Below are 25,900 nucleotides of genomic sequence, written 5' to 3'. Positions count from 1 at the left end.
GAACAAACTCGGGAGCGATTTTGTCATTATCTGCTAACGAAAAAACAAAGCGTTGTTGCCGTGCCTTCTTTGTTGCCTATTTTTCGCTTGCGGTGGCATATTCTGCGTACACTGTTCATATATAAAGTCATGAAAAATTTCTGGCGGAGGGGCTGGCCCCCCAGGCCTCTCCTCTAGTTACGCCAATGCAAGTGTATGAAAATCATGATATTGTCAAGCAAATAAAACACGATAAGCTGGTCACGACAGGCGAAAATAATATTCAAAAGAAAACCAGAGAGAGGCTGGTGATTTCGTGGAAGATCGCCCACAAGATGTCTGTTTGTGGTTTTATAGGACCTAAGAGCACTCAATTCCCCGTAACGTGGGTAGATCACCTTATAATGGTGCGTTACGGTGTAAGATCTACCATAACCAATTCTGATCTTGTAATTTTTTAGCTTTGTTTATAATTCAAATGCAGGTAAATTCCAAGATCATAATGTGTTCGACTTTTTTTTGTTCTATGTTTTTCATTGTTAAAAAATAATTTGTTTCAGGAGGATTCAGGTAATTTTTGTCTATGTATAGAGTAGATAGATTTATTTCCGTAAATTATGTGACTGTTGTGAGCCTATCACCATTTAATACTATTTTCTATTTCAGATGTACAAGCGGGCAACCCTGCAGTCGGGAAGACGAAACACCCTTCTTATTTTTTGAAGCAACCTTATCTTTCGGTGGCGGGTAGACCACGTTGTCCGCGTCGTTTTTATTCGAGCCGAGTGTCGTAATGTCGCGGGTGTAGATGCGTTTTCTTTTTTTTTTTTTAGAAAAATTGATTTTTTTTTTCAGATCGTCAACCATGTTTTTTTACTAGTTTTACGCGATCTTGTTTTTTTTAGATAAACTGAGATATTTTTTGTTTTTGTGTAACGCGATTTTTTTTGTTTATTTTGTTTTTTTATTTTGTTGTTTTTCGAGTCACCAATATTTTTTTCCCCCTTGCGTGTTAAACATTTATTGCAAAGTTCCGATGACCCTGGAGGGATCGGTTCTGCTGGTGCCTCGCACTGAGCCGAAACATACTTATTTATACAATAAATAGAAAAAAATATCTCTTGATTTGATTTTCTTCAGCTCGTTTTCCGTATTTTTTTTTAAATAAATTGAGATGTTTTTTTTTCGTTGTTTTCGCGTTTTGAGGTTTTTTTTTTCTCGAATCGCCAGTTTTTTTTTCACGCGTTTCAAATATCTATTGTAATGTTCCGATGACCCTGGAGGGATCGGTTCTGCTTGGGCCTCTTACTGAGCAGAAACATAATTATTTAAACAATAAATAGAAAAAAAATCTCTTTTGATTGCCGGTTTTCAAAAGATTAAATTTTAACCAACTAAACAACCAATGCCGTGGGTCCATCGCCAGCTTTTCAGGCGAATCCTTGACCTACATAATCCATCTCCCAACCACCCACTCCGTAGTACTTATGGGAGTGTCACTGAGTCGGAGGCCTCTTATATAAGTGCTACATCAACATTTCCTTCCCCTATCCCAAGTTACGGTAAAGATGGGCGTGGCCGGGAATAATGACATTTGTGCTTTTGATATTCTTGCATAAGATTGGAGCGAAGTTAACTCCCCAGTTTTGTTCCGAAAAACAATCCGAGCAAGATTAGCAAAAGGTACATGAATGTTGTTAGTATCCAATCTACGAAGTATACCGTAACTACGCTAACGCTAACGCTAACGCTAATAGGACCTAAGAGCACTCAACGTCCAGGGGTACTGGAAGCAATTGGTCCAGGACCGGGTGCAGTAGAGAAGAATACTACATTGAGTGGTTGATCGTGTAGATTCAATGCAGCTAACCAAGTACATATCTAAGTATGTATTGACTGCAGCCTGGGAGTTTCTTTCAAAATTGTGTCTTGTGCGGGCTTTCAGATAACTATTTATTTGGACACCTATATTGTTACGTTGAATACAGTAATATAAGTTTACACTTTGTATAACATTTGGCGGTTAAATATAACATAACAATACATTAGCGATCTATTGAACAAACTGAAAAAAATGTTTTAGAGTAGGTCTAGCGGTTGTATTTTTTCTAGTAAAATAATTCATAAAACTAACCCGTACAAATCAACTGGGTTTTTGGAAGCGATTGGATTCCTTTTCAACAATACGAATTTAAATATGTGCAGCTTATGCCACTGCTGGAAGACATTGTTACCGTCAGATTTGTTGTTTCAATAAATTGCTACTGATAATTTAAAATGTCGAAAACACTCCTTTTTCTTAGCTCCTATTACTAATGGCTGTAGGATTCAACACTTTTGCTTATCGGGTTAGGTTGAAGTTTTCCACACCGTTTCTCAATCAATAGAATAATAAGGTTAGTAAATATATTTATATCGTTTAAATACTGTATTGTTTTAATCTTTTATTGTCATTACACGGTGAAATGATTTCCTTCTTTCGAGTTCTTCACACGCCATTCTGCACTACTAAAAGTAGCTATTATGATGTTAGGTTATTGCGTTTGTCTTTTTTATTCTTTTCGTTCAATTACTAACTATTTAATGTATTCTTAACACCTGTGGAATCTTGGTTTGTTCTTGTTGCAGAATATAAGCATATTCTACAATCTGGAAGACAGTTGGATTATTATTCGATTTGGTTTAGCTGACCGTTCATACATTTAGGAAGACATTGATCATTTTTGTTCGTTTCTTTTTGTTTTCAACAATGAATTGGAATTATTTTCTTAACATTACTGTTTGTCTCGCATGAATTCTGTTCTGGTTTTATACATTTTGTTTGCTTAGGATATGTCTTAATTTAAACTGCGTGCGTTGAACTCAGTATACCTACAGCTCTTACGGTTTTGTCTTTCGTTTCAACTCATATTAGTTCCGTTCCCGTATGGTATCATAGGTGGTTTCTAAGTGGATCTAATTCTAGTTTGGCTGCGGGAAGTTCGATTTTATAATTCTTCAACACTATTTATATATAATTGCTGAATTTGCGTTGCTAAATGAAAAACATTTCAACTAAGCATCTTAACTTTATCAACAACTGGTACATTAAACTATACAATACGATCTTGGAAGCATGTGGGTTTTAGAACGGAAGACCAATTTCAAATGCTTTGATAAGAGCGCTACCGGAATCATAGATTCCGACCACGCCGAACAAAACGCCCAAAAATATGATAAAATAATCGCACGCACGCTGTTTCTGATCCAGCAGGTGACCCTTGAGTTTCAAATGGAAGTAACACGGCCAGATGAAGCTTAACATCGTACCCGTGAAGCTGCCAATGAAACCCATCAGGATCGAAAAGTGCGGAATAAAGATAGCCATCATGATCGTTCCAAGAATGACAGCCAATCTCCATGCAAGACCCCAGACCTTCAAGTCCCCATCCAGTTCCCAAACGACTGGAAACAGGGTCTTTGGTTTTCCGCGGAAGAACGCCCGCTCCAACAGTTCACACGCGGCAAAGAATGGCAGTGGATAACTGAGGATCGCTTTGATCACCAAGCAGAAATTGACCAAACCTTTGAAGGAAGGTGAGTGCAGGTTATTTGTAATCACCTGCTGGGTGTCATTTTGGAACGTCAGGAAGCAAATGTAACCAAAAAGGGCTTTGAATGCAGCTGCGGCAATGTGTGACCAGTCGAGCATCCAGTTGAATTTTGAACGGTCCTCCATGTTTCCTTCCAGCGTCGGGAGGAAGATTTGCGACGTGTAGGAGAAGACAATAACACCAAGCGAGATTGGAAAGTTCTCAAAATCCATTCGCCACTTGACCTTACTCCAGCCCCAGTCGCCAATCTCCAGTAGACAGTAGCCAACGATGATTGCATTGATCAACAGATGCGACATCGTGCACCAGAACGACAGCAACGAGACATGGTGAAGCGATTTGAGGAAAGCCAATGGGAGTAAGAATATACCGCACAGCATCATCCACGATCTGGTGTCCAGTGCACCATCGGGGAACGAACCGGCCATCAGATCACCGCAGACTACCACGTACAATATGCAGGTCATCAGCAGTTCGATGATCTGCGCTATACTTACCACCCGGGCACCGATTTTCTTTCCGAAGCATACCTTGGCGATAGCCACGTAGCTGTCACGGACTCGCACGGGTTCACCAGTTTGCGGATCCGGTTCATACAGACATTGCACTAGAATTTTCCCGGTGTAACAGCAGATGTACGCGATTCCTACCATGGCTATGATGGCCCAGTAGCCTCCACGAAGAACAGCAAACGGAAGTGATACGATGAACATGCCCTGTGAAAAGTTGGCTGATATTAGTGCTGTGAACTGAACAACATATCAACATATCTTTATTTAGGAATCAAACAGTTATAATGATATTGATTTAAGGACAAGGTATTTGGAGTACATAGCTCAAAATTTCTAGAGCACCGTTTTTTAGAACAGTTGAACGGATTTGGATGAAAATGCATCACGCTAATTATTCAGTGGTTGTCAATAGCGTGATGCATTTTAATCCAAATCCGTTCAACGGTTCTTAAAAACGGTGCTCCAGAAATTTTGAGCAATGTACCCCAAATACCTTGTCCTTAAGGGGCGATTTCTTCACCCTGGCTTAAGCGTTAAGCCAGGTTTAACTGTATGGGTAAGCCTGGCTTACCGGTTAAGCCGAGGTGAAGAAATCGGCCCTAAAACTCGCAATAATAAACGCAGTTCGCAGTTAGCAGTAGCTCTTCAAACTTGGTCTTGTCCAACGCTCGCAAGATTACGCTCCACCTGGCATCCTTTCGTTTTCTCTACACTCCACGTCTTCTTGTGTAAACCAAATCTGCTGCGATCACCACTGTTGTTAGAATTTGCACTCCATATCTGTCAGGTTTTGGCTACCTTCATGATGTTGGGGTCACTGAAGGCCGATAGATCAGATCTCGTCCATGATGCTGGTAGAATTGATTCTCGTGGTCATCGGTAAAATCTTCAACATCTGGGCGGTCGAAATGGGTATCCGCTTGACCAACACAAGGGGCTGGGATCTGCTCGACTCTATGACCAAGCTGAATGTGGATGTCGCGAATGTAGGCAAGTAACAATAATATCTACAGTAGGAATGGTGAAGAGCCCATCTTCGATGTGACTTTTTGAAGTCTGGGTCTGAGCCCTAACTCAAACTGGAGAGTTGATAGGTATACTATCTGGTGATAAGGTACAGGGTTGAATACGGAGAAAGACGGGCACAGTTGGGCGTACAACGCCTCGAATGGCAATACGATCGTGACCCAGGTACAAGTGCTAACCAGTGTACTGGTGGCAACACTCCGCGTATACTGCCTGAGAACGAGGATAAGGATACAAATAGCTTGTACCGATGAGAAGAGCGGAGCGAATTTATGTGGAAATTTATCCGTCATTTTTTTTCTTTATTTGTACCAAGTTTAGATTCTAAAAGGATGCACTTCTCTGAAACCCCCTGAAGCTCCTCAAACCTACAAAACCTCAAGGAAATACCTCGTACCGCTTAAAAGTCTCATGTGCACTCAAGACTGTTCTTAGATGCATATGAAACTCGTGACTAAATATGGTAAATACAACTCACCGATTACGCTTGTAGATCTTGAAGCCTAAATTCTTTTAAGATCTAGAACATTTTTGGAAATCACTACATACTCTTCATAACAGAACATGGACCTGTAGGATGTTGCATCGCATCAGTTTTTTTTATCTGTATTAACCTTGGTATTAACGCATCAGTAATGTGACCAGTGTCGGTAAAAACTCATATTCTCAAATCTCATGCTTGAGTTTTTTCACGCGCGATTCTTGACTTGCCAAACTCACCGCCGAAAAAAAACATGCATGAGTTTATTCGCGATTTCAATCATTTCCTTATTTCTTGTGCCATGGACCTGTAGGATGTTGCACCGCATGTTGCATCGTATCAGTAATGTGAAAATGACCCATTGAATACGCTTGTAGATCTTCAGGCTTTTACACGCGGAAGTTCTTGGAGGTCATAGAACATCTTCGTAAACAACTTATCTACAGAACTATGCTCTATGGATCTGTAGGATGTTGCATCGTATCAGTAATGTAACAACAATCGATTGATTACGCTTTGTGTGGTATATGTCTGATAATAAGCATCTCTCAGTGTGTTTAGAGTCTTGTCCCCCAATATGTCCGCCATTGTGGGAATTTAGCTGATGGTTCTCGATGAGAATCGCCCAGCGCAGCGACACGATACACTGCACGTCCGACGTGGTCGAATGCTGACCAAAGAAAGAGAGGAATTCCACGGAGTCATGTCAGTCGATCCTGAGCGACCATTTCAAAAATATCTGAAACTTTGCACAGTTTTTCAATTTCATCTAAATCGCCATTTTTCGATATTAAACCTTCATATTCACTCACGACTAACTTTTCAAAAGGGTGTATGCGAAAATAGTTCAAAAATATTCTAAAAGCTGTACAGCAAAAACGGATTGTTCGATTGTTATGAATTTTTCAGCAAAGTTAGATAACTAAATGATGATTCCTTAGAAAATATACACTGTAAAAAATTTATTTTTTTACTTTAAAAAAATATGATCTTTGTCACAAAAACTCAAATATCTCAAAACCCTATCTTTTTACCAACGTCAATTTTTTAGGGGAAATGGCCCATTATATCAGCTATCTACCATAAAATTTTGGTGATGGTAAACTGATAAACAAAAAAGTTATGACATTTCAAACATTTCACAATTTTTACATTTAGTAACAAAAAAAAATTTTTCTGTGTAAATTATTTCGAGAATTATATTTTGATGTTGATTTTATTGTAAAGGCTACCGCCTGAATTAAACAAATTGTTTTCATGATATTTTTGTTTGATTATTCATAATTGCTGTAGTATCTATTTGAAACTTAGACGCGATCCAGTGTTGTGATCAAAAACATTGAGAGTGTCATACTTTTTATTGTACGTGACTGGTGAAAAAATCCCTTGATAGTGTTGAAAAGCTGTTGATTATAAGAAAAATGGAATTAAACTTATTTTTAAGAGAAAAGCTGTATAATAAAAGTTTTATATACGCGTATACGTCTAGTTTATCTAAAAAAAAAAATTACCTCTTAAAGAACAGACTTTATGATCGGAAGAATGTGAGTAACTTCAACAACAACAAATGCATGAGAGGTACATACCATAGACAAACAGACGAAACGCCTAGAACAATTTTCGTGAAAATCCATCGCCCAGTTCACACTAACACCACCTGGTGGAAATGTTTCACGAAACACTGCGTTGTGCAATATCGTCATCAGAAGGCGCTGGTGTGAAACGTCAAACGCACGATGGGCGCTCTTCTGGTTATGAAAGCCACAACCAAGATTCAAAATGATCGTTAAAGGCGTGGTCAATGAAAATTTCGTCAGTGTTACGTTTGTGTGTCTGTATACATACCATGACAATGCTCACGAAAAAGCAAAGAAATACTTCGCTATGGATATTAAATTAATTATTAGTAATTTTTTTCTTCAGTCAAGCAAACAACACCAAACTAGTCAGTTAAAACTAATAAGTGATTTTGTTTATTACACTGCGACCACTTTCTATAGCCGCACCCTCAGTTTCACATGTCTAGCAATATCAAAGATTGAATAGATATTGAAAACAATATGTATCTGATAGTTATTGCAAAATATGATGTTAGCAAGCATAACTTTCTTCATGTGTATATTTTCCATATCAAAAATACAGTTTTTCGACAATTTGGGCGACCATTTTCTATAGCCGCACTTCGGGTTTTCCTTAGATCAGCTGCTTTATCATAAAGTATGCTCATTATTACTGCTTTAAACGACCAAATAAAGCTTATCAAGACCAAACCAAAGAAGTTTAACGAAATACTTAAGTACCAAGGTCTTTTAATACGAGAAATAGGGCACAGACTTGGTAAACTGGTGTTTCATGGATAAGTTATTAAAGATATTCCAAAAAACTAAAAAAAAATCGAATAAAATCTCAAGTATAAATGCTGCTGACTCAAAACAATCATTGCATTATACTTCCGGTTTCAATTTTTTGCGCATAACCCTTATTAATCTAATTAAATTGTAAAAAAATCGATTTTTTAAGCTTTTAAATGGAAAATTCATAAGTTTTTGTGTATCAATCCTGATGAAACTTGGAAAAGACATCGTATACAACATCAATATACAATGAAGATACTTCGGGAATTCATCAAACTCAACTTGGAAGGTCAGCATTGTCTTCGCTACCATTTAAACATAAGATGAATATTTTAAATTATGAAGACGATTTGTAATAACAGCTTTTATCCAACTTTCCATCAATTTGACGATGTTTGGTTAAGTAAAAATGATGTGTTTCTATCAAAAGATTTCAAATATAGATGTTCCTGTTCATTTTGGGACAAAAGAAAAGGAAGGGGTTATGATTGTAGTCTTCCTGTAGTTCTGGTTGATTTTATATCATAAATTGTAAAATTGGGCTAAATTTAGTGAAGTGCTGGCGCAAAATTCAGCTCTTGCATCCATTAGGATTATTTAAATCTGTATTCATGAGGATCATTAGCAACTGTTTAGTTGAGTTTTCAGTGATATAATGTCATAAATATTGCGTATTCATCCAAATTAAGTGAATATTAGGCTAAATTTAATTCTAAAGTTCCAGAAAAGTGATTGGTTAATTGGTATTACAGCCTTAAATCTTTTGGAAATCATCCAAGAAATCATGTTTCATATAAATATTGCCGATAGGAAGCAATACAATATATTTGTCAACTTAAAATATTGTTTTTGTGATTTAAAGAGAACTTTTAAGTAAAAATAGTGAAAGTTAACTAGTTTTTTGTACTAAGAAAACTAATCGGTTGATTTTTTCATTGCTTTTCGTTAGTTTTATTTCCAATTTGCTTAATTTTGCCATTTGAGACAGTTTGATTAAATGATTTCTTATAAAAAATCAGATTACCGAAGAAGAACCCGTAGTGCGGCTATAGAAAATGGTCGCCCAAATTATGGAAATAACGTGTTTTTCGCTTAACAAACAAATAGTTTACAATACTTATTCATGTAAATCATATATTTTACAAACACTAGTTGATACACATCGTTCCACATATCAATTGAATCGTAAAAATTGCTAGAAGTGCGAAATCGTGGGTGCGGCTATAGAAAGTGGCCGCAGTGTATAATCTAACGAACAACATGAACAGTCGCTTTCTCAAAGGTCTTCAACTCAACGCTCTCTTGTAGACCGTTTGATGAAAAAAAATGTTCAAAAGAGTTACGAAATCTCACCGAAAGCACCATAGATAAACTGAAAGAGACTCGTTATGCCCAAATGCCCACATTGAATACAAATTTACTTGCACGTCCTGCCGTCTAGACTTTGACAAACGAGCCATCTGTATATCATCGGTAAAGCAGGGCGCAGGAAGTTCTAAAACGACAACAACTGAGAAATTGCCAGAAGTGCTAAGTGCAGAGAGTCATGCCACCGCACCATCAGCGACATCTGTTTAAACAATTTAATCACGCCCCTTTTCAAAAATGTTTTGGAATATTCTTCAACATCTATACCCATTTCAATATTTTTAACGTTGCAAAACACGCTCTCAACATTCATCTTGAAGAAGAGGGAAAACACTTGTCCTCAAATGTAACAGCAAATTAATGAATAAGGTACACCGGGGCAAGTTGAAACGGGTGGGGCAAGATGAAACAGCGGGTTAACATGATGTTTTCTAATGATAATAAATAGTTTGATCGCCGTAACGCATAGTTTTTGATTCAAACAATCTTTTAACGAAAGATAAATTACAAAATTGTATTGAAATCTGTTTCAAAACTTCGTGTTTCATCTTGCCCCACCCATTTCAACTTGCTCCGGTGTACCTTAAACGACTAATGCGCGGAGGGCGTGATAAAATCGGAACATTACTGTACATATAATATACATAATACATAATAAAAACAGCTTGTTTTACTCACGCACGACCATTAACAATAAAATCAGCATCAAACTGCGATTTCCGGCCGAAATAATTTACACTTAAAAAAAATATTACTAAATGTGATAATTGTGAAATGTTTTAATTGTCATAACTTTTTTGTTTATTAGTTCATCATCACCAAATTTTTATGGTAGATTGTTAATACAATGGACCGTTTTCCCTAAAAAATTACGTTGGTAAAAAGATAGGGTTTTGAGATATTTGAGTTTTTGTGACAAAAATGATATTTTTTAAGATTAAAAAAGATTTTTTTTTCACAGTGTATATTTTCTTAGGAATCACCATTTAGTTATCTAACTTTGCTTAACAATAAAATCAGCATCAAACTGCGATTTCTGACCGAAATAATTTACACAGAAACAAATATTTACCAAATGTGGCTTCGTGGTCGTGCGGCTAAGGTCACCAAGCCTTTAGTCGCATCGTGCTAAGGAGCGCGGGTTCGATTCCCGCCGCAGCTGTCAGGAAAAGTTTTCGGCTGTGCCACTGGGCGTTGCATGCTAGTCCGTTGTCTAGTGTCGTGCTTCCTTCAAAGAGCAAATAGCTCACTGGAAGCATTGAACGTGTCCGTGTCTTTTAAAATGTGAAAATTGTGAAATGTTTGAAATGTTATAACTTTTTTGTTTATTAGTTTACCATCACCAAATTTTTATGGTAGATTGCTAATATAATGGACCGTCTTCGCTAAAAAAATTACGTTGGTAAAAAGATAGGGTTTTGAGATATTTGAGTTTTTGTGGCAAAAATGATATTTTTTAATGTTAAAAAAGTTTTTTTTTTCACAGTGTATATTTTCTTAGGAATCACCATTTAGTTATCTAACTTTGCTGAAAAATTCATAGCAATCGAACGAACCATTTTGGCTGTGCAGATTTTTGAATATTTTTGAACCATTTTCACATACACCCTTTTGAAAAGTTAGTCGTGATTCAAAATTAAAATTTGATATCGAAAAATGGCGATTTAGATGGAACTGAAAAACTGTGCAAAGTTTCAGTTCAATAGAAAATCATGAATTAAAAAATTTGCTTAATTTTGATGCTGTTGCTTGGAATCGCTCAAGAGGAAGAGTCGTGGCCTGCTGTGATGTCGTCAGCAGCTATCACTCGATAGCGTGGGCGTTACCCTGGGTGGGGAATGTGAGTGCGTTATCAGTTGTCTGTTGACATATTGGGGGATAAGACTCTAAACACACTGAGAGATCTTGCTAAAGCTTGCTCTTTAGCTGTCTAAGCAGCTTCCTTCTCAAGGTAGTAATTTCGTAACATGACCGTTCACATAAGGAGTTCGGAAACCTAGCAGCCCAAAGAGAATTGATTCAAGTCAGATTGAACCCGGGAACCATTTCATCGCAATTGTGGTGTTGTGGATGAGCGTAGGGCTCTCATGTAGCCACTGCCGTTTCGATTTCGGAAGGTGACATATTTTTTTTTATTTATTTAAACATTTAATATTTAATAAATTTTTAATTCAAATTTATGTTCTGTTCTATTTTGCTCCAGCAAGGCTCATTGTTAGCCTATGAAGCAGCCAGAAAGTTCCACTAGGAACTTTATCTGAACCTTTCGGAACTTGAAAGTTTAATTTGTTATGGGAAGTGGAAGTTTTGGTTACTTGGTCGCAGAACATCTTTGGAAATTAGTTCTCTACAGAACAATGCTTGTAGATCTTCATCCTTGGAAATATGTTCTTTACAGACCCATACTCCAAGAACCACATTTAGGAAACCCTCAGATAACCCCTCTGAGCCGCCTATTTGGATTTGGTGCGACTTATATTTCGAATGTTTTTGAAACCAGGCATTCGTATGCTCTTCTGGATTCAAATCTTATATAAAGAGAAACCTACGAGCAAGGATGTTTTCGATCACCTGGCAATCATTTGACTCATTTGTCCATAATTCAGTTCAGATGCATGATATTGAAATAAGGTGTTCGGCAAACTTGTAGATTAATGTTATTCCTACAATTGTCACCAAGGACGCCATTTTCTAAATCTTGTATTTACGACGTAAAAGTGTTAGTACCACCTACTCATACGAAACGATCCGCTCTCACAGCGTACACATAAGAGCTAGAATATGGCGTCCTTGGTGATAATTGTGATAATCTACATGTTTGCCGAACACAACATTTCAATAATATGCTTCTGAATTGAGTTATGTACAAATGAGTCAAATGATTGCCAAGTGATCGAAAACATCCTTGGTTTGGTCCAAAAATATAAATTAAGTTTGGGCTTCAATCAGGGGATCTGGTTCGTCAGAACAAGTCTTGCTCCTGGGCATTTCAGGTGGGGATAAGGGGGTTTCAAGAAAGTTCCCAGAGAACCCGAAAAAAAGGATTCCAAGGGGCTTCAGGGGATTGTTTCAGGGGATTTGAGGAGCCTTTTATGGGCATTCTGTCAAGATTTGTTGGCGTTTTAATGGGATTACGGGGGATTCAGAGGCATTACAATAGTATTAAGGGGGTTTCAGGGATATTTCAAGGGGCTTTAAGGGCAATGCAAGGGATCTCAGGAGCCTTTAAGATTTGTGCTTTGGAAAATTCGAAGTGTGGCTTCGTTATATATTCACCTCAAAGGGCGTTGGAAGAGTTTTGAGGGGCGTTTCAAGGTATTTCAGAGTCATTTGAGATAGTTTCAGGGTGTTTCAGGAACATTTCAAGGGCGTTCCTAGAAGTTAAGGGACGTATGATAGCATTTTAGGGTCGTTTAAATGGGATTACGGAGGTTTCAGGTGCGTTTCGGAGCATTTTAGATCAGGGCCTTATTAGGGGGTTTCAAGACACCTTTGAATCAAAAGGTGTTTCAGGGGCGTTACAAAAGATATTGTGATGGGGTCTCCAAAAATCCTCCAAGATCCCCCTGAAGCCCCCTCAGACCCCATATAACGCATCTGAGACGGTCCAAAACCCCCGAAAACTCATCCGTAACGCCTCTGAATCTCGCCGAAAATTATGTGAAACTTTCTGAAATGCCCCTAAAATACACCTTATATCTGCATGCAATATGGCTTCAGCACCGTGGTTACTTGGGTTCTCCGTAACGTTTCCGTAACGCCGCTGAATCTCTTCGAAAATGCTCTGGAACTTCCTGAAATGCCTTCGAAATACCTCTAAAACCCCTCGGACCCCATGTAACGCACCTGAGAGGCTCCGAAACCGCCGAAAACTCCTCCGTGACGTTTCCGTATCGCCGCTGAATCTCTTCGAGAATGCTCTGAAACTTCTTGAAATGCCTCCGAAATCCCCCTAAACACCCTCGGACCTCATGTAACGCACCTGAGAGGCTCCGTAGCCCCCGAAAACTCCTCCGTAACGCTTCCGTAACAACTCTGCATCCCGCCGAAAATGCTCTGAAACATCCTGAAATGTCTCCGAAATCCCGCTTAAACACCCTCGTACCCCATGTAACGCAGCTGAGAGGCTTCGAAATCTCAGAAAACTCCTCCGTAATGCTTCCGTACCGCCTCTGAATCCCACCGAAAATGCTCTCAAACTTCCTGAAATGCCTCAAAAATACCCCTTAAGCCTCTCGGACCCCATGTAACGCACCAGAGAGGCTCTGAAAATTCCAGAAATGCCTCCGAAACCCCCTTAAACCCCTTCGGACCCCGTGTAACGCATCTGAGACCCTCCAAAACCCTCCGAAAACGCCTGCGTAACGCCTCTGACTCCCACCTAAAATGCTCTGAAACTTCCTGAAATGCCTGATAGGCTCCGAAACCCCCGAAAACTCCTCCGTAACGCTTTCGTAATACCTCTGAATCCCGCCGAAAATGCTCTTAAACCACCGACGAACCGACGTGACAGTGGTGATTCAAAACTGCCCCCCCCCCAAATTTCCTGAAATGCCTCTAGAATCCCCTTGAAACTCCCGGACCCTATGTAACGCACCTGAGATTCTCCGAAAGCCCCAAAAACACCTCCGCAACGCCTCTGAAACCAGCCTAAAATGCTTTGAGAATTCCTAAAATACCTCCGAAACCTTCTTAAGACCCGCTTGGACCCCATGTAACGCACGTGAGATCTTCGGAAACCCCCGAAAACGTACCTGTAACGTCTACAAAACCCGTCGAAAATTCTCTGAAACTCTCTGCTATGCTTCCGAAACCCCCTCAGACTCCCGAAAACCCTTCCTGATCACCTGGTACTCCGTTGAAACCCTATGGGGCCCCCTGAAACGCCCCTGTAACCTTCCTTAGCTCTCCCCTATAAACACTGTTTGGCCACCGTTGCAACAGTTCCCGTCATTATTGCATGTGCACAATATTGGCTCCCTCTTTTTATGCAGGGCATAAACAATGTGCATAAATTAAAAGTACATAAAAGAAACATGCATAAAAAGAGGTATAAGTGCATACACATTCGTTTAGCCGAGGCATATTTTTTCTATTATTTCACAACTGTTATAATTTTAGTATTTTTTTTTGTTTTATGGAGGATCTTCAAGCTAATTTGCATTGGCTAATGGAATGAAACAAAATTCATATTTTATTTTTTGGTCATAACATACGAAGAAAAATTTGAAATTTGACTAGACATTCGATTTACCGAATTGGACCTTATGAAAAATTTTCAAATTGTATTAAAACCCTTTTCAAAACTTTGCGTTCCATCTTGTCCTACCATTTCAACTTGCCCCGGTGTATCTTAGTCAAATTTTGAACACCATTACAAACTGATTTTGTAAAAAAAATATGTTTGGAAATATTTCAAGACTTTTCCGCGCTAACCTGGATGGCATTTGTAACGTTCCACGCTGCCTGGTATTCATTGATTTTCATTCCTCCGGGTGCCTCTCCTTCACAACCACCGGCAAATGTACTATCCGATCCAAATGATTGTACGCTTCCTTGCCTGGAGAAGGTGGAAAAGATTAAGATTACTGATGCTCCAGGGTTGAACACCAATATTACCTCGGTGGGTAGCCGCCCGCTTGATATCCATTCTCGAAATCGCTTGGTTGGTTGAATCCCGTTTCTTGGTACTGTCCAGCGGACGGTTGATCAGTTCCCTCCTGGTAGTATGCCTTCGGGTTGGTAAACGGATTCAACGGATTCAATTCGGTCGTTCCACCAGTGTCTCCTACATTAGAAAACCAAAAATGGTTAATTTGCTTCATTAATACGTCATTTCATGTGGTGAGGCTTACCATCTGTTACCGCAAAGTGGACATTTTGTGGCCGTGGTGGTACTTGCGGTGGTGACCGCACGCCAGTCACTGGTCCTAGATTTTCCCCACCCGGTTGCTCGTAGTCGCTTTGTTTGTTTTTCGAAGGAATCGTCTGGCGTGCGGTTTGCATGGCCACGTTCAGGACGTTCTTCACCGGTGGCAGAGGCATCGAGCGAAGGTTGTTCAGGAAAGACATCTTTTCCGTTTTGATTTTTCTTGCTTGTGAATTTGTTACTATTTACTTAACGTTATAAGATATATACTAAATACAGATTAGCTTTACTTTGTTGTTTTACAATATATGCAACCTTTATCAATATGCTAGTTTAAATATTTTGGAAGACTTTCAGTGATTTTACTGATGGTTTGATTATTCACTACATGTGCCTCGACCACGTTTTAAACCGGTGAAGTAATCTGAAACAGAGACGGTAAAAATTTAACGCGGTAGTTATAACTTTTGTAAGATTAAATCAAATGTTGTTGAATTTAATCAAGATTGAGAATTGTTAGTTATAATGTTTGCTAGGTGTGGTCATAAACACACAGTCCAAGCATCCCGCAGGCACTTCATGCCGAAAGTCAAGATGTTCAGAAATAAGGATGGAAGAGTTTCTTGCATAAATTTGACCAGTGCTTCTACCATGCACCCAACAACACTTAAGGTCCCATTAGACATGCCAAATATTTAGCAAAACAAACCCAACAAAAGACCAACACAACGTGAACGGTATCAGCCTTGGATGAATGTCAGGCTTCAATGGCAAATATTTGTCATAATGACAAACAGTCTAACGGCACCTTTAGAGGAAAGTATTTGATACCTTTTCCTTATTTAGCCATAACTTCAAGAAAAAAAAAAAGGTCAGTATAATAGGTTGTGTTGTTTGAAGCTTAAAAATAAATAAACCTGTGACTAGATTGCATTTATACTTCTCATGGTTTACTTGGCATCATACAACATGGTAATATATCTGCAAAAATGTTGTACTAATTCACACAAAACAGTAAACTTTGAACGCTATTAAAAAAAAATCATCGAATATCATGTCGATGAAAAAAAAATTACATGATAGCTTATGTATTTTTTAGGTGACCGCCGATGAAAAAACTTGCCCGAACTTGCCCGACGGCAAGAACGTCCTATATACATTTTGCGTGATTTTCAGGAACTTTCTATAAAAAATCAATGCATATTTTGTTTTTTTTTAACCAATTTATTATATATGTTTTATTTTAGTATTTTTCATTATTATAACTCGATAACGGACATTAAATTTGTTTACAAACGTAATTTGATGAAAAAACTCGATTATAAGTAGGTATTTCATAAAACGACTAATATCTCAAGAACTTGGAAGGCTTTGGAAATTTGACGTTTTCGGCAAATTTTTTAGCATAAATAGCCGAACAACTTTGACGAAGACACCATACCGCTAGAATGAAAGATGACCAAAACTGAGATGCATTTGAACGCGTTCTGTTCATGTTCTGTTCAAGAGCTGTGCTCACGTGAGCCGTGTTCATGTTCAAACATTGCAGGCGCCTGATCACAGTGCTCTTCGTAGCTAGTAGCAACTGATAGCAACCATTTGCTACCGTATGTGTCTTACACCTAGTACCAAACTACAAAATGGGATTTCGAAGTGAAAATTAAATCACGGCATACACCGTGAATTAAATTATATGTTATTTAGTGGTGGTTCAAGGTATTGAATGTCACAATCTTTTATTTTAGTACCTAATCTATTTGGAAGACATCCGAGCAATTATGGCATAATGCGTGGGCCCCACATTGCGAGGATAACCGACGGAGACTTGACTGCTCCACGAAAAGTAGGGCTCTTCTCACTACAGCCGGCCAAGCTCGGACATCTATTTATGCTCAACGGTATTATGGCGTGATTCTTACTGCGCCGTTACCGCGTATCTGATGGTATCTACCGGGCTGGAAAGTACGCCCAAGAGCACTCCATAATATCGTTGGAACGGAATCGCAGACCTCACCCGGCCTAGTGTAATGAGAATGGCCTGCGATACCTAACGATAGCTAAGGGCTCGGAAGCATTGTAATGTAGCTTTTCCATCGATAGAAAACTCCTTCCCAATCCAAACAAAACGCATCTGACCTGTCAATTTTGAACACCGCTCGGTGTTCAATCTAGTGATCTAGATTGTGTTCAAAATTTTGAACATGCTCTCGAGAGCTTTGAGGGAACAATTTTTGCACGCTCACAGATCATGAGCGTTCAAAATGCATCTCTGGAAAAATGACTTATAGGACTTTTATGCGAATAACGTAAGAAAAATATGCTACCGTTCAGAATATCGACCTTGTTTATAGAAATATTTTCTCTGAAGACACCAAGTGTGGATCTCGATATCTCGACGAGCTAGAGGTTTTTTTCCGTGTATTTTCAATCCTGCCCCAGTGTGCAGCGTTTCAACTGGTCGACCCGGTCAGTAACTGTCCAGACGTGTCTTTCACGGGCATCGTAGCATTCATCTTGTTCCCACTAAGGCGCCGTGAGACATCGTAGAGGAGACGCCGAATAGCGCTGACGGGCTACGGCTTTGGCTCCTCGTGTTTTCGCTCGCTCTATCGCGGCTTTGGCGTTCCTTCGCTCCTCTATCTTCCTTCAGGTATCATCTGTGATCCACTGCTTTCTTCGGGTGCGTAGCTCACTCAAATTATTCTCGCCGGTGGCGATGAAGGCGTTCTTGATGGCGCTCCATTGATCTTCTACGCTTCCACCTTCTGGAACATGGTTTCCCAAACTGTGGGTCGCGACCCCCTAGGTGGGTCGCCGGCCTTCATCCAGGGGGTCGCGAGGGACAGCCGAATATTTTACTGCAACAGACAACAAATGAGAGAATTTCTATGGTGGGTCGCGAAAAGTACGTCTGCTGGCCAAAGGGGGTCGCGCACCTGAAAGTTTGGGAACCTATGTTCTGGAATATTCGCAGCACGGTTCTCTAGCTCCTCGACGAAGGAGCTTTTCACCGCGGTGTCTTCCAGTCGGCATGTGTTGAACCGGCGCCCGATTTTCTCCTCCTGTCGCTGGATCCTGGCAATGCGCAGTCGGATCTCGCCGATTAGGAGATGATGATCGGACGCAATATCGGCGCGACGTTTGTTCCGCACATCAAGAAGGCTCCGTCTCCATTTTCGGCTGATGCAGATGTGGTCGATTTGATTTTCCGTGACGCCATCACGGGAAACCCATGTCACTTTGTGCACTGGTCGATGAGGAAAGAGCGATCCCCTCATCACCATGTCATTGTTGCCACAAAACTCTGCAAGCAGCTCTCCGTTTTCGCTCATTTCTCCGAGACCACGGCGTCCCATGACGTGCTCATAGTCCGAGTTGTCGGAACCAACCTTCGCGTTGAAGTCGCCCATGAGGATCTTGATGTCACCTTTCGGAATCTTGTCCACGACAGCATTCAGTTGACTGTAAAAGTTCTCTTTATATTGCAATTCGGCAGCATCGGTTGCCGCGTAACATTGGATCATGGTAAGGTTTCGAACCCGTGTTCTGAATCTGGCTACAATTATCCTCTCATTAATAGGTTCTCACTTCATGAGCGCAGCGTGGGCGTGCGGAGCGTGTCGCCTCGTAGGCCAGAATATATGGCCTCCACTTTGGTACGTATATAGCAGTTTTGTGCATTTTATACGATTGAATAGCAGCGTGGGTCATCGGAACCGTTTTCTCAGATCAAACCTTTTTTGGTTCCGTTTCGGGTCCTGAGTATCTGTGCAGAATTTGAGCACGATTGATTGCGTCTACACTTTGCGCATTGCAATTGAAATTTGTATGGGATTTTGTATGGGAAAACATACTTTTTTCATTTTTGTCTTAAGTTGAAAAAGTTTGTCTGAAACTTTTGAACCGATACAGTAAAATGATAGCCTAGGATGTTCTGAAAATCTTTGTTGAAGACCGCAAAGCGATCCGATGCTTGTGAAAAAAGTTGTAACTAACAAACCGCATGCATGTGTTTATGTTTCAACATGTAAACTGCCGGTGGACGCATGAATGTCCCATGTGCAAAAACAGACAATCGAGAAAATCGCGTCCAAAGTTCGAAAACGTAAATTGTCTCAACTATGAAGTATAAGTGCTGAATCGTGTTCTAACATCAACCAATTTTGAATTTGAGCACCAATTTTTGTTTTAGAGCGATTTTATTGTTCCATAGGATTTCCAATGAAACGTGACGCTTATGCGTCCACTTTTTAGAATGTTACAAATTGGCCTTGCATTTTTTCAACAATTTTCAGAACAAACTATCTATTTTTATTTCTTTATATGATAGTGCACCATGATACATGGTCATGGGCTGCAAAATCTCAATATTGCCAAAAATGCACATGGGACAATTATGCTTCCACCGGCAGTACAGGAATAACAATAGCAACAAAATCATGCTGTTTCGGCAAGCAATGCCAACGCTATAACTTTTTTCATAAGCATCAGATCACTTCGCGGTCTTCGACAAAGTTTTCAGGACACCCTAGGCTATGTTTTCACTTTATCGGTTACATGGCTTTAGAAAAAAAATGAGCTTGTTATGAGAGAAATGCAAAAAAGTGTGTTTTCCCATGTAAAATCCCATACAAACTTCAAACGCGATGCGCAAAACGTAGGCATAACCGATCGTGCCCAAATTTTGCACACTTATTTGAGTCCTGAAATGGGATCAAAAAATCTTTGATCTGATGGGATACTTTTGAATTTTTCATTTTTCCATATAAACGATGACCCACTCTATTGAATAGGTTCTTATATAGTAGTGTATATCACAAATTATACAGACCAAAATGTTTACTGGGATCCTGTTTGAACCACATTGTCACGATCCGTATCATCCTGGAGCAGTTCAATGAATTCAAAGAATCTCTCTACCTGGTGTTCATTGATTACGAAAAATCTTTCAATAACGAAAACATGAGAGGCGCTAGGGTGACCCTGAGAAAATCGTTGGCCTAATTGAAGCACAGTACAGGGCATTTTCGTGCAGTGTACTGCACAACGGTCCGATCCCATCCGAGTTGTTGCTGAAGTGAGACAAGGATGTAGCCTATCACCGCTACTGTTCCTCATCGTAATCAACGAGATCCTGGTAGGTGCGATTGATCGTGAACTAAATGGTGGGTTGCTGTGGCAGCCCATTACCATGGAGCACCTAAATGACTTAGGATTGGCTGATGACGATGCTCTCCTAGTTCAACGATGCTCTGATATGTAGAGTAAGCTTGATGATCTTGCCGATCGCTCCTCGGCGGCAGGTCTCACCATCAGCGTTAGCAAGACCATATAGTCGGATGTATACTAGGTCAATCCTTCCAGCTTCATGGTAGCTGGGCAAGCAGTAGAGAATGTTGAAATCTTTCAATATCTTGGTAGTCAAATGACGGCCGATGATGGTACCAAGATCGACATAAGTGCACGGATTAAGAAGGCGAAGGCTACCTTTGCATGAAAAAAACAATCAGATTAGTCAACACACGAAAATCCGAATTTTCAACTCGAACGTGAAAGTTAAGCCAGTAAAACTTGGTGTGTATCAGCGGAGAACACTCAACGGCTGCAGGTCTTTATCAATAGATGCCTGCGGCATATAATTCATGCATGGTGGCCTCACAATTGGATCTCCAACGTGGACCTAGATCATCGATGTCTTCAAAAGCCGATAGTGACAGAAATTCGGGAGCGAAAGTGATGGTGGGTCGGTCACACTCTACACAGGGGCGGGAAAAAATGTGCAAACAAGCGTTAGATTGGAACCCAGCAGCAAAGGCAGACCCAGAGGCTCGTGGCGGCGCAGCTTCAACAACGAAATAAAGGAAGTCGACAGAAATTTGACCTGGCCACAGGTCAAGGCGATGGCTGGCAATCGCCCAGGATGGAGATCTTTTAATTCGGCTCTCTACACTACCATGGGTGCTCAACTGCTCAGGACTGAAAGTAATGTACATAAGTAAGTACTAGAAATCATCGTTAACATTGATTTAATGAATACTTTCGTATTTACGCTTCAGCTCTATGGGTTCTTTCTTATTATGTGACATCTATTTTCTCTAGGGGTTCACAAACCTTTGTTGAAATTTCATTGCAAATTCTACCAGATTCTTTTTCCACATGATACTAGAATTCCACAAGGGAACATAAACCAATATTTTGCAGTAATGCTGATAGAAAATGCATAGGTTCATTGGGATACCCATCAAAGAACTCCTATGAAAATATTCATTTGGATTTAATTTCTCGGCGATTGCAAAATGAAGTTGAACAAACCATTTCTATTTATATAATTCTGGTTATATCATATTTTCAAACAAAACTAACAGAGTAAATTACATAGACCACAATGATCTTGTAAAGTGTGACAAGTTGAGAATAGTCTCCAACAACTATCAACTTAAACACATATTATGCCAAATAATTGTCTATTATAGATCTATATTCGTCATTAGAGCCTGTCCATAAGCTACTTAGACTCGATAGGAAGGAGGGGGTTTTGGCCAAAGTCTACGGTCTATACAAATTTATTTATTTTTTTGTGTGGACTTAAGTCTACGGTGGGAGGAGGGTCTGAAATGACCAAAACTACGTAGTTTATGAACGGCGCCTTAAGACAGTGGTTTTTATTTATTTTATTTTTTCTAATTTTCAAACATAAAGTCTTGAAAATTTTGGAGGGAGGGAGGGCCTGGCCCCAGGCTCCCTTCTTGCTACGTCAATGAAATGTTAAGATTTTCTGATTATTGTTGAAATATGTTTGTTTTTTTTTTCTCTCGACAAATCATATTTTCCGTGTAATTTAAAAAAATAATATTGGAAAGCGTTCAGCTTACGTTCACTAAACGCTTACTATGATAGATTGATTGATATTTTTGTTAAGTGTTGCAATTTCTTAAGATTTATTTTCAACATTTTTTTCCAATTGCAATTTTTGAAGTTGAAAAACATTTTCGCCTCTTTTCCACCAGGTGGACACTTTACGATCAGCATGCTTAAAATTGATCATCTTAATCAGTATTATAATCTCGTAATGTGCAAATTAACCATTTTATTGGACTTCATAATTTTATGAATTTATTGCTGTTCGTTCAGCTTTTAAAAATATTTTGCATTTATTGAAATTCAACACAAGTAACCATCTAGTGGTCACCTGGGGTCATTTGAAGCACTTTAAATCCATTTCTCATATCACAAGAACTCTTCTAATCACAGAACTGCACGAAACACCACACGAATGAGATCATATCGATTTTTTCTCCTCTGCCATCAATATGTCTCCAAAACACGTTTCAACTACTTGGGACCGATAGCACCCGCCAATTGTCACTACGCGCCAATGGGAACGTAAACTTCTGCCTCGCACGTCCCGTGACATAGGGGAACAAAGCCCAAAATGCCAAGATGGGGTAAAATGGCCCAACTCATAAAATCATTCCTGGATGGGACTTGATCATTGCTATAGGTAAATGGTGTCAAGATATGTTTGCATCAATCATTCTTCTAGAAGCTAGGCCACCGAACCCACGAAAAATCCTTTGATTTCCCAATGAAAATTGGCAACTTCCGGTTTTTCGTGCTTGCAATTAAGGTTTTCTGGTGATTTTATTACCAGCCAAGTGTTTCCAACGAGATTGAGGCACGCATGGAGACGCATGGTTGTTGATGTCTAAGCTTTTAATGTTAGGGGTCATTCAAATATTACGATTATCGTTTTGCGGGGAGGGGGGTAACACTCCATTTATTGAGTATACGAAAAAAGCGGGACAGAGGGGCGAAAATGAGTCGGAAATGCCCAAAAACTGATGGACGTAATTTTTGAATGTTTTCATGAAGTGGCATCTTACCCCATGACAGATGGTCGTTTTGCACCACTTCCGTTTTACGAATCAGTTTTTAAAATCGCTGAAAATCGATGAAAATGCAATAGTTTTATGAATATTTTTGCTGAGGTATCGAGCAAATATTGTCTAGTTGCTGTTACCACTTTGGAAGTCTAACAAATGAGGCTAATTATCATTGAAAACGATGAAAGTTTGAAAAATGGCATTTTACCCCACTTGACCCTACATTGTACCTATCCGTGTCGTACCTAAGCTGGGATGGCATGGCATCAACAAGGAAGAAGGATGCAGTACCCCTCCGCGAAGTTGTACCAAGTGAGACGGAGACGGAGGGTGGTGAACGGAAGCACAAAAAGTTGGGGGGTGGGATGCTGAATGAAATTTTTCCACCAGCAAGGGGAGTTGAGTTATGGAATGGAAAAGTGCATTTTTCACCTATTGATTCGATTCGGGCCTTCCAAATGATACTCACATTAGATGCAGCGATGGAACTAGTAACGAATTATCACTTTTTCACTGGTGGAATGGAACCGCAATGGTGTCCTTTTTCCGGGGCGATTTCTTTGCGGTGCGTGACGACTACCGATCAGAGTGCCATTTTGGAGGAAAATGACTGCTCTCGTGATGTGGTTGCCCGAAGTTGTACGGGGCGCAAGCTGGGAGGGTGGGCAGATGTCTGGATAAGGATGACTATGACAGAAGAGTTCCGGATAAATTGGTGATGAAGGATGCTGGAATCCTTGGTAGCTGGAGATTTCTGGATAAATATAATCGGTTCATTTTAGTCGTTATTTTGTACATGTGAGTGATTTCATCTGTCTCGATTCTTACTTCCATACAAATATCGTTATTATAATTTAGTATTTTTATGAGTGTTTTGCGTTCCAGAGAGTAACGGCATGATCCCAGAATCGAAAAAAAACTTTGGCTCTCTTAATACATAGGGGATTCGGAGCATAATGAACACCCGGGGCGAAATGGACACCTCTGTTTTTTTCGCAACCGAAGAATTTTACGTTAAAATTACCAGTTAAAGTAAGTAAAGTAAGTTAAAGTAACAGTGTGAAGGAACAAGTCATTGTTCTATTTTTCAATAATACCATTTATATCCCCTCAAAATAAGCAAAATATTTTTAAAATTAAAATTCTTCATATGGTGGAATTTTCATAATTTTCAAGCACCAAAAATAAGGTAGTGTGAGTGTCTTCACCATAAAAATAGCAACGCATAACCTTATCTGCATATATACTAAGGTTTGGCAGTGGGTGAAATACTTTATTTTTATCAAAATTTACTCAAAATAACAATTTTGATGTTTAATCTCTTCGGGGCGAAATAAACACTGGCAATTACTAATGGATGTACGTGTATTGCATACTGTTAGGCGATAAGCTGAAACTCGGAAGCCACGTAGAAGATGCATGCATAAAAGCAAGCATGGCGATAATGGCATTGTCATGTCAAAGATAATGTCAAATAGCTCGGCAATAGTCTCGAGTAAGCGTAAGCTGCTCGCGGCAGTAGCGGTCTCCATACTACGGTATGGCGCCGCTACATAGTCTAAGGCGCTAGTGGTTAATCGAAACGTGAAGCGACTTGAGAGTACCCACAGGCTGATGTGCCTTAGGGTGGTGAGCGCATACCGCACGGTCTCAAAGGACGCGGTATGTGTGCTAGCGGACATGATGCCCATAGCTTTAGTGGTGGCAGAGGATGAAGAATGTTTAGAGCGACGCGGCATAAGAGGCGCGAGGCGTATCGCCAGAACCTCGTCTATGCTGAAGTGACAGAGGGAATGGGATTCCTACAGCAAGGGTAGATGGACACATAGGCTCATACCGAGCGTGTCCATGTGTGTGTTCTTGTAAAAAAACTCGAACTTAGCTCTGATTAAATAAAATATTATGAAAAAAACACAAAAGCAAGAAAACATTGCCGACTGCCAGGTTCAGATAGCCGATATCAAGATCATAGGTGCAACCAGTGGAGATTATCACCAAAGCTAATGACTCAATAAACCATCCATCATTGTGCTTGATGTCGAAGAACCGGAAATTCATGCTCCCAATACCATACCTATAGGGTGTCCCAGAAAGTATGGGCACAACTTTGCAGCGCTGCCATTTGGGAATGATTGCAGAAACAAACTTTATTTTCACACATGTCCTGCCTTAATATATGAAAAACACATCTCAATCATTAAAATTTGATTTTTACTTCTCTTCTGAATGCGGCAGAACATTCCCTGAAAGACCTTTTGAAGCTTCTGCACAAATTGCTATATTTCCCAATGACATCACTTAACAAATTGTTTTCTACGAATAAAATTAAGCTCGATAAAAATTTCAAAAAATATATCCATAATTGTCTATATGAATATCTATTATACAACCATTTGTTCAAACTTAAAACATAGACTTTTGAACCGGAAAATTTAATTCGAAAACAAAATTTGATATTTTAGAAAACTCGGTTTTCCAATAGTCGAAAACAAGCTCCAAAATGTATGTCACAGCATACAGAAATCTGCAATTAAAGTTCATTATAAGTAAAATAAATGCTCCAGCTTTATTAAGTGTAGATTGAATAGTAGGGTATGTGTTCCACCATTAATCTCACGCTCCCATATTCATCCTATTCGAAAACAAGCGATTACGGCACCGATTGATTCCGTTCTTTTTGTTTTCATGGGTGCTCACTTCTAACAAAAAATACAAAAATAAGAAACAAAACAAATAGCGCTTATATCCTTTGTTTTTCGTGGGATGAAAATGGGAGCCACATGCTTAAGAAGGGAACCAATACCCTATTTATTCTCGTTAAAACATATTCAAAAA

General features: G+C 39.5%; 1 protein-coding gene across 1 annotated transcript; it reads right to left on the bottom strand.

Moving 5' to 3' along the window:
* Window positions 1-1,918: 1,918 nt before the first annotated feature.
* On the bottom strand, window positions 1,919-23,719 carry LOC109401684 (vesicular inhibitory amino acid transporter). Its single transcript, XM_019674273.3, has 5 exons — window positions 23,535-23,719; window positions 15,169-15,606; window positions 14,933-15,101; window positions 14,750-14,873; window positions 1,919-4,288 (listed from the first exon to the last, which is right to left on the bottom strand). Exons 2-5 carry the CDS (start codon window positions 15,383-15,385, stop codon window positions 3,104-3,106), a joined length of 1,695 nt encoding a protein of 564 aa, XP_019529818.3. The 5' UTR covers window positions 15,386-15,606; window positions 23,535-23,719; the 3' UTR covers window positions 1,919-3,103.
* Between the last annotated feature and the right edge of the window lie 2,181 nt (window positions 23,720-25,900).

Source organism: Aedes albopictus, chromosome 3 (assembly GCF_035046485.1).
Source record: "Aedes albopictus strain Foshan chromosome 3, AalbF5, whole genome shotgun sequence".
NCBI classification, from domain to species: domain Eukaryota; kingdom Metazoa; phylum Arthropoda; class Insecta; order Diptera; family Culicidae; genus Aedes; species Aedes albopictus.
This window is presented reverse-complemented; position numbering and strand designations above follow the sequence as displayed.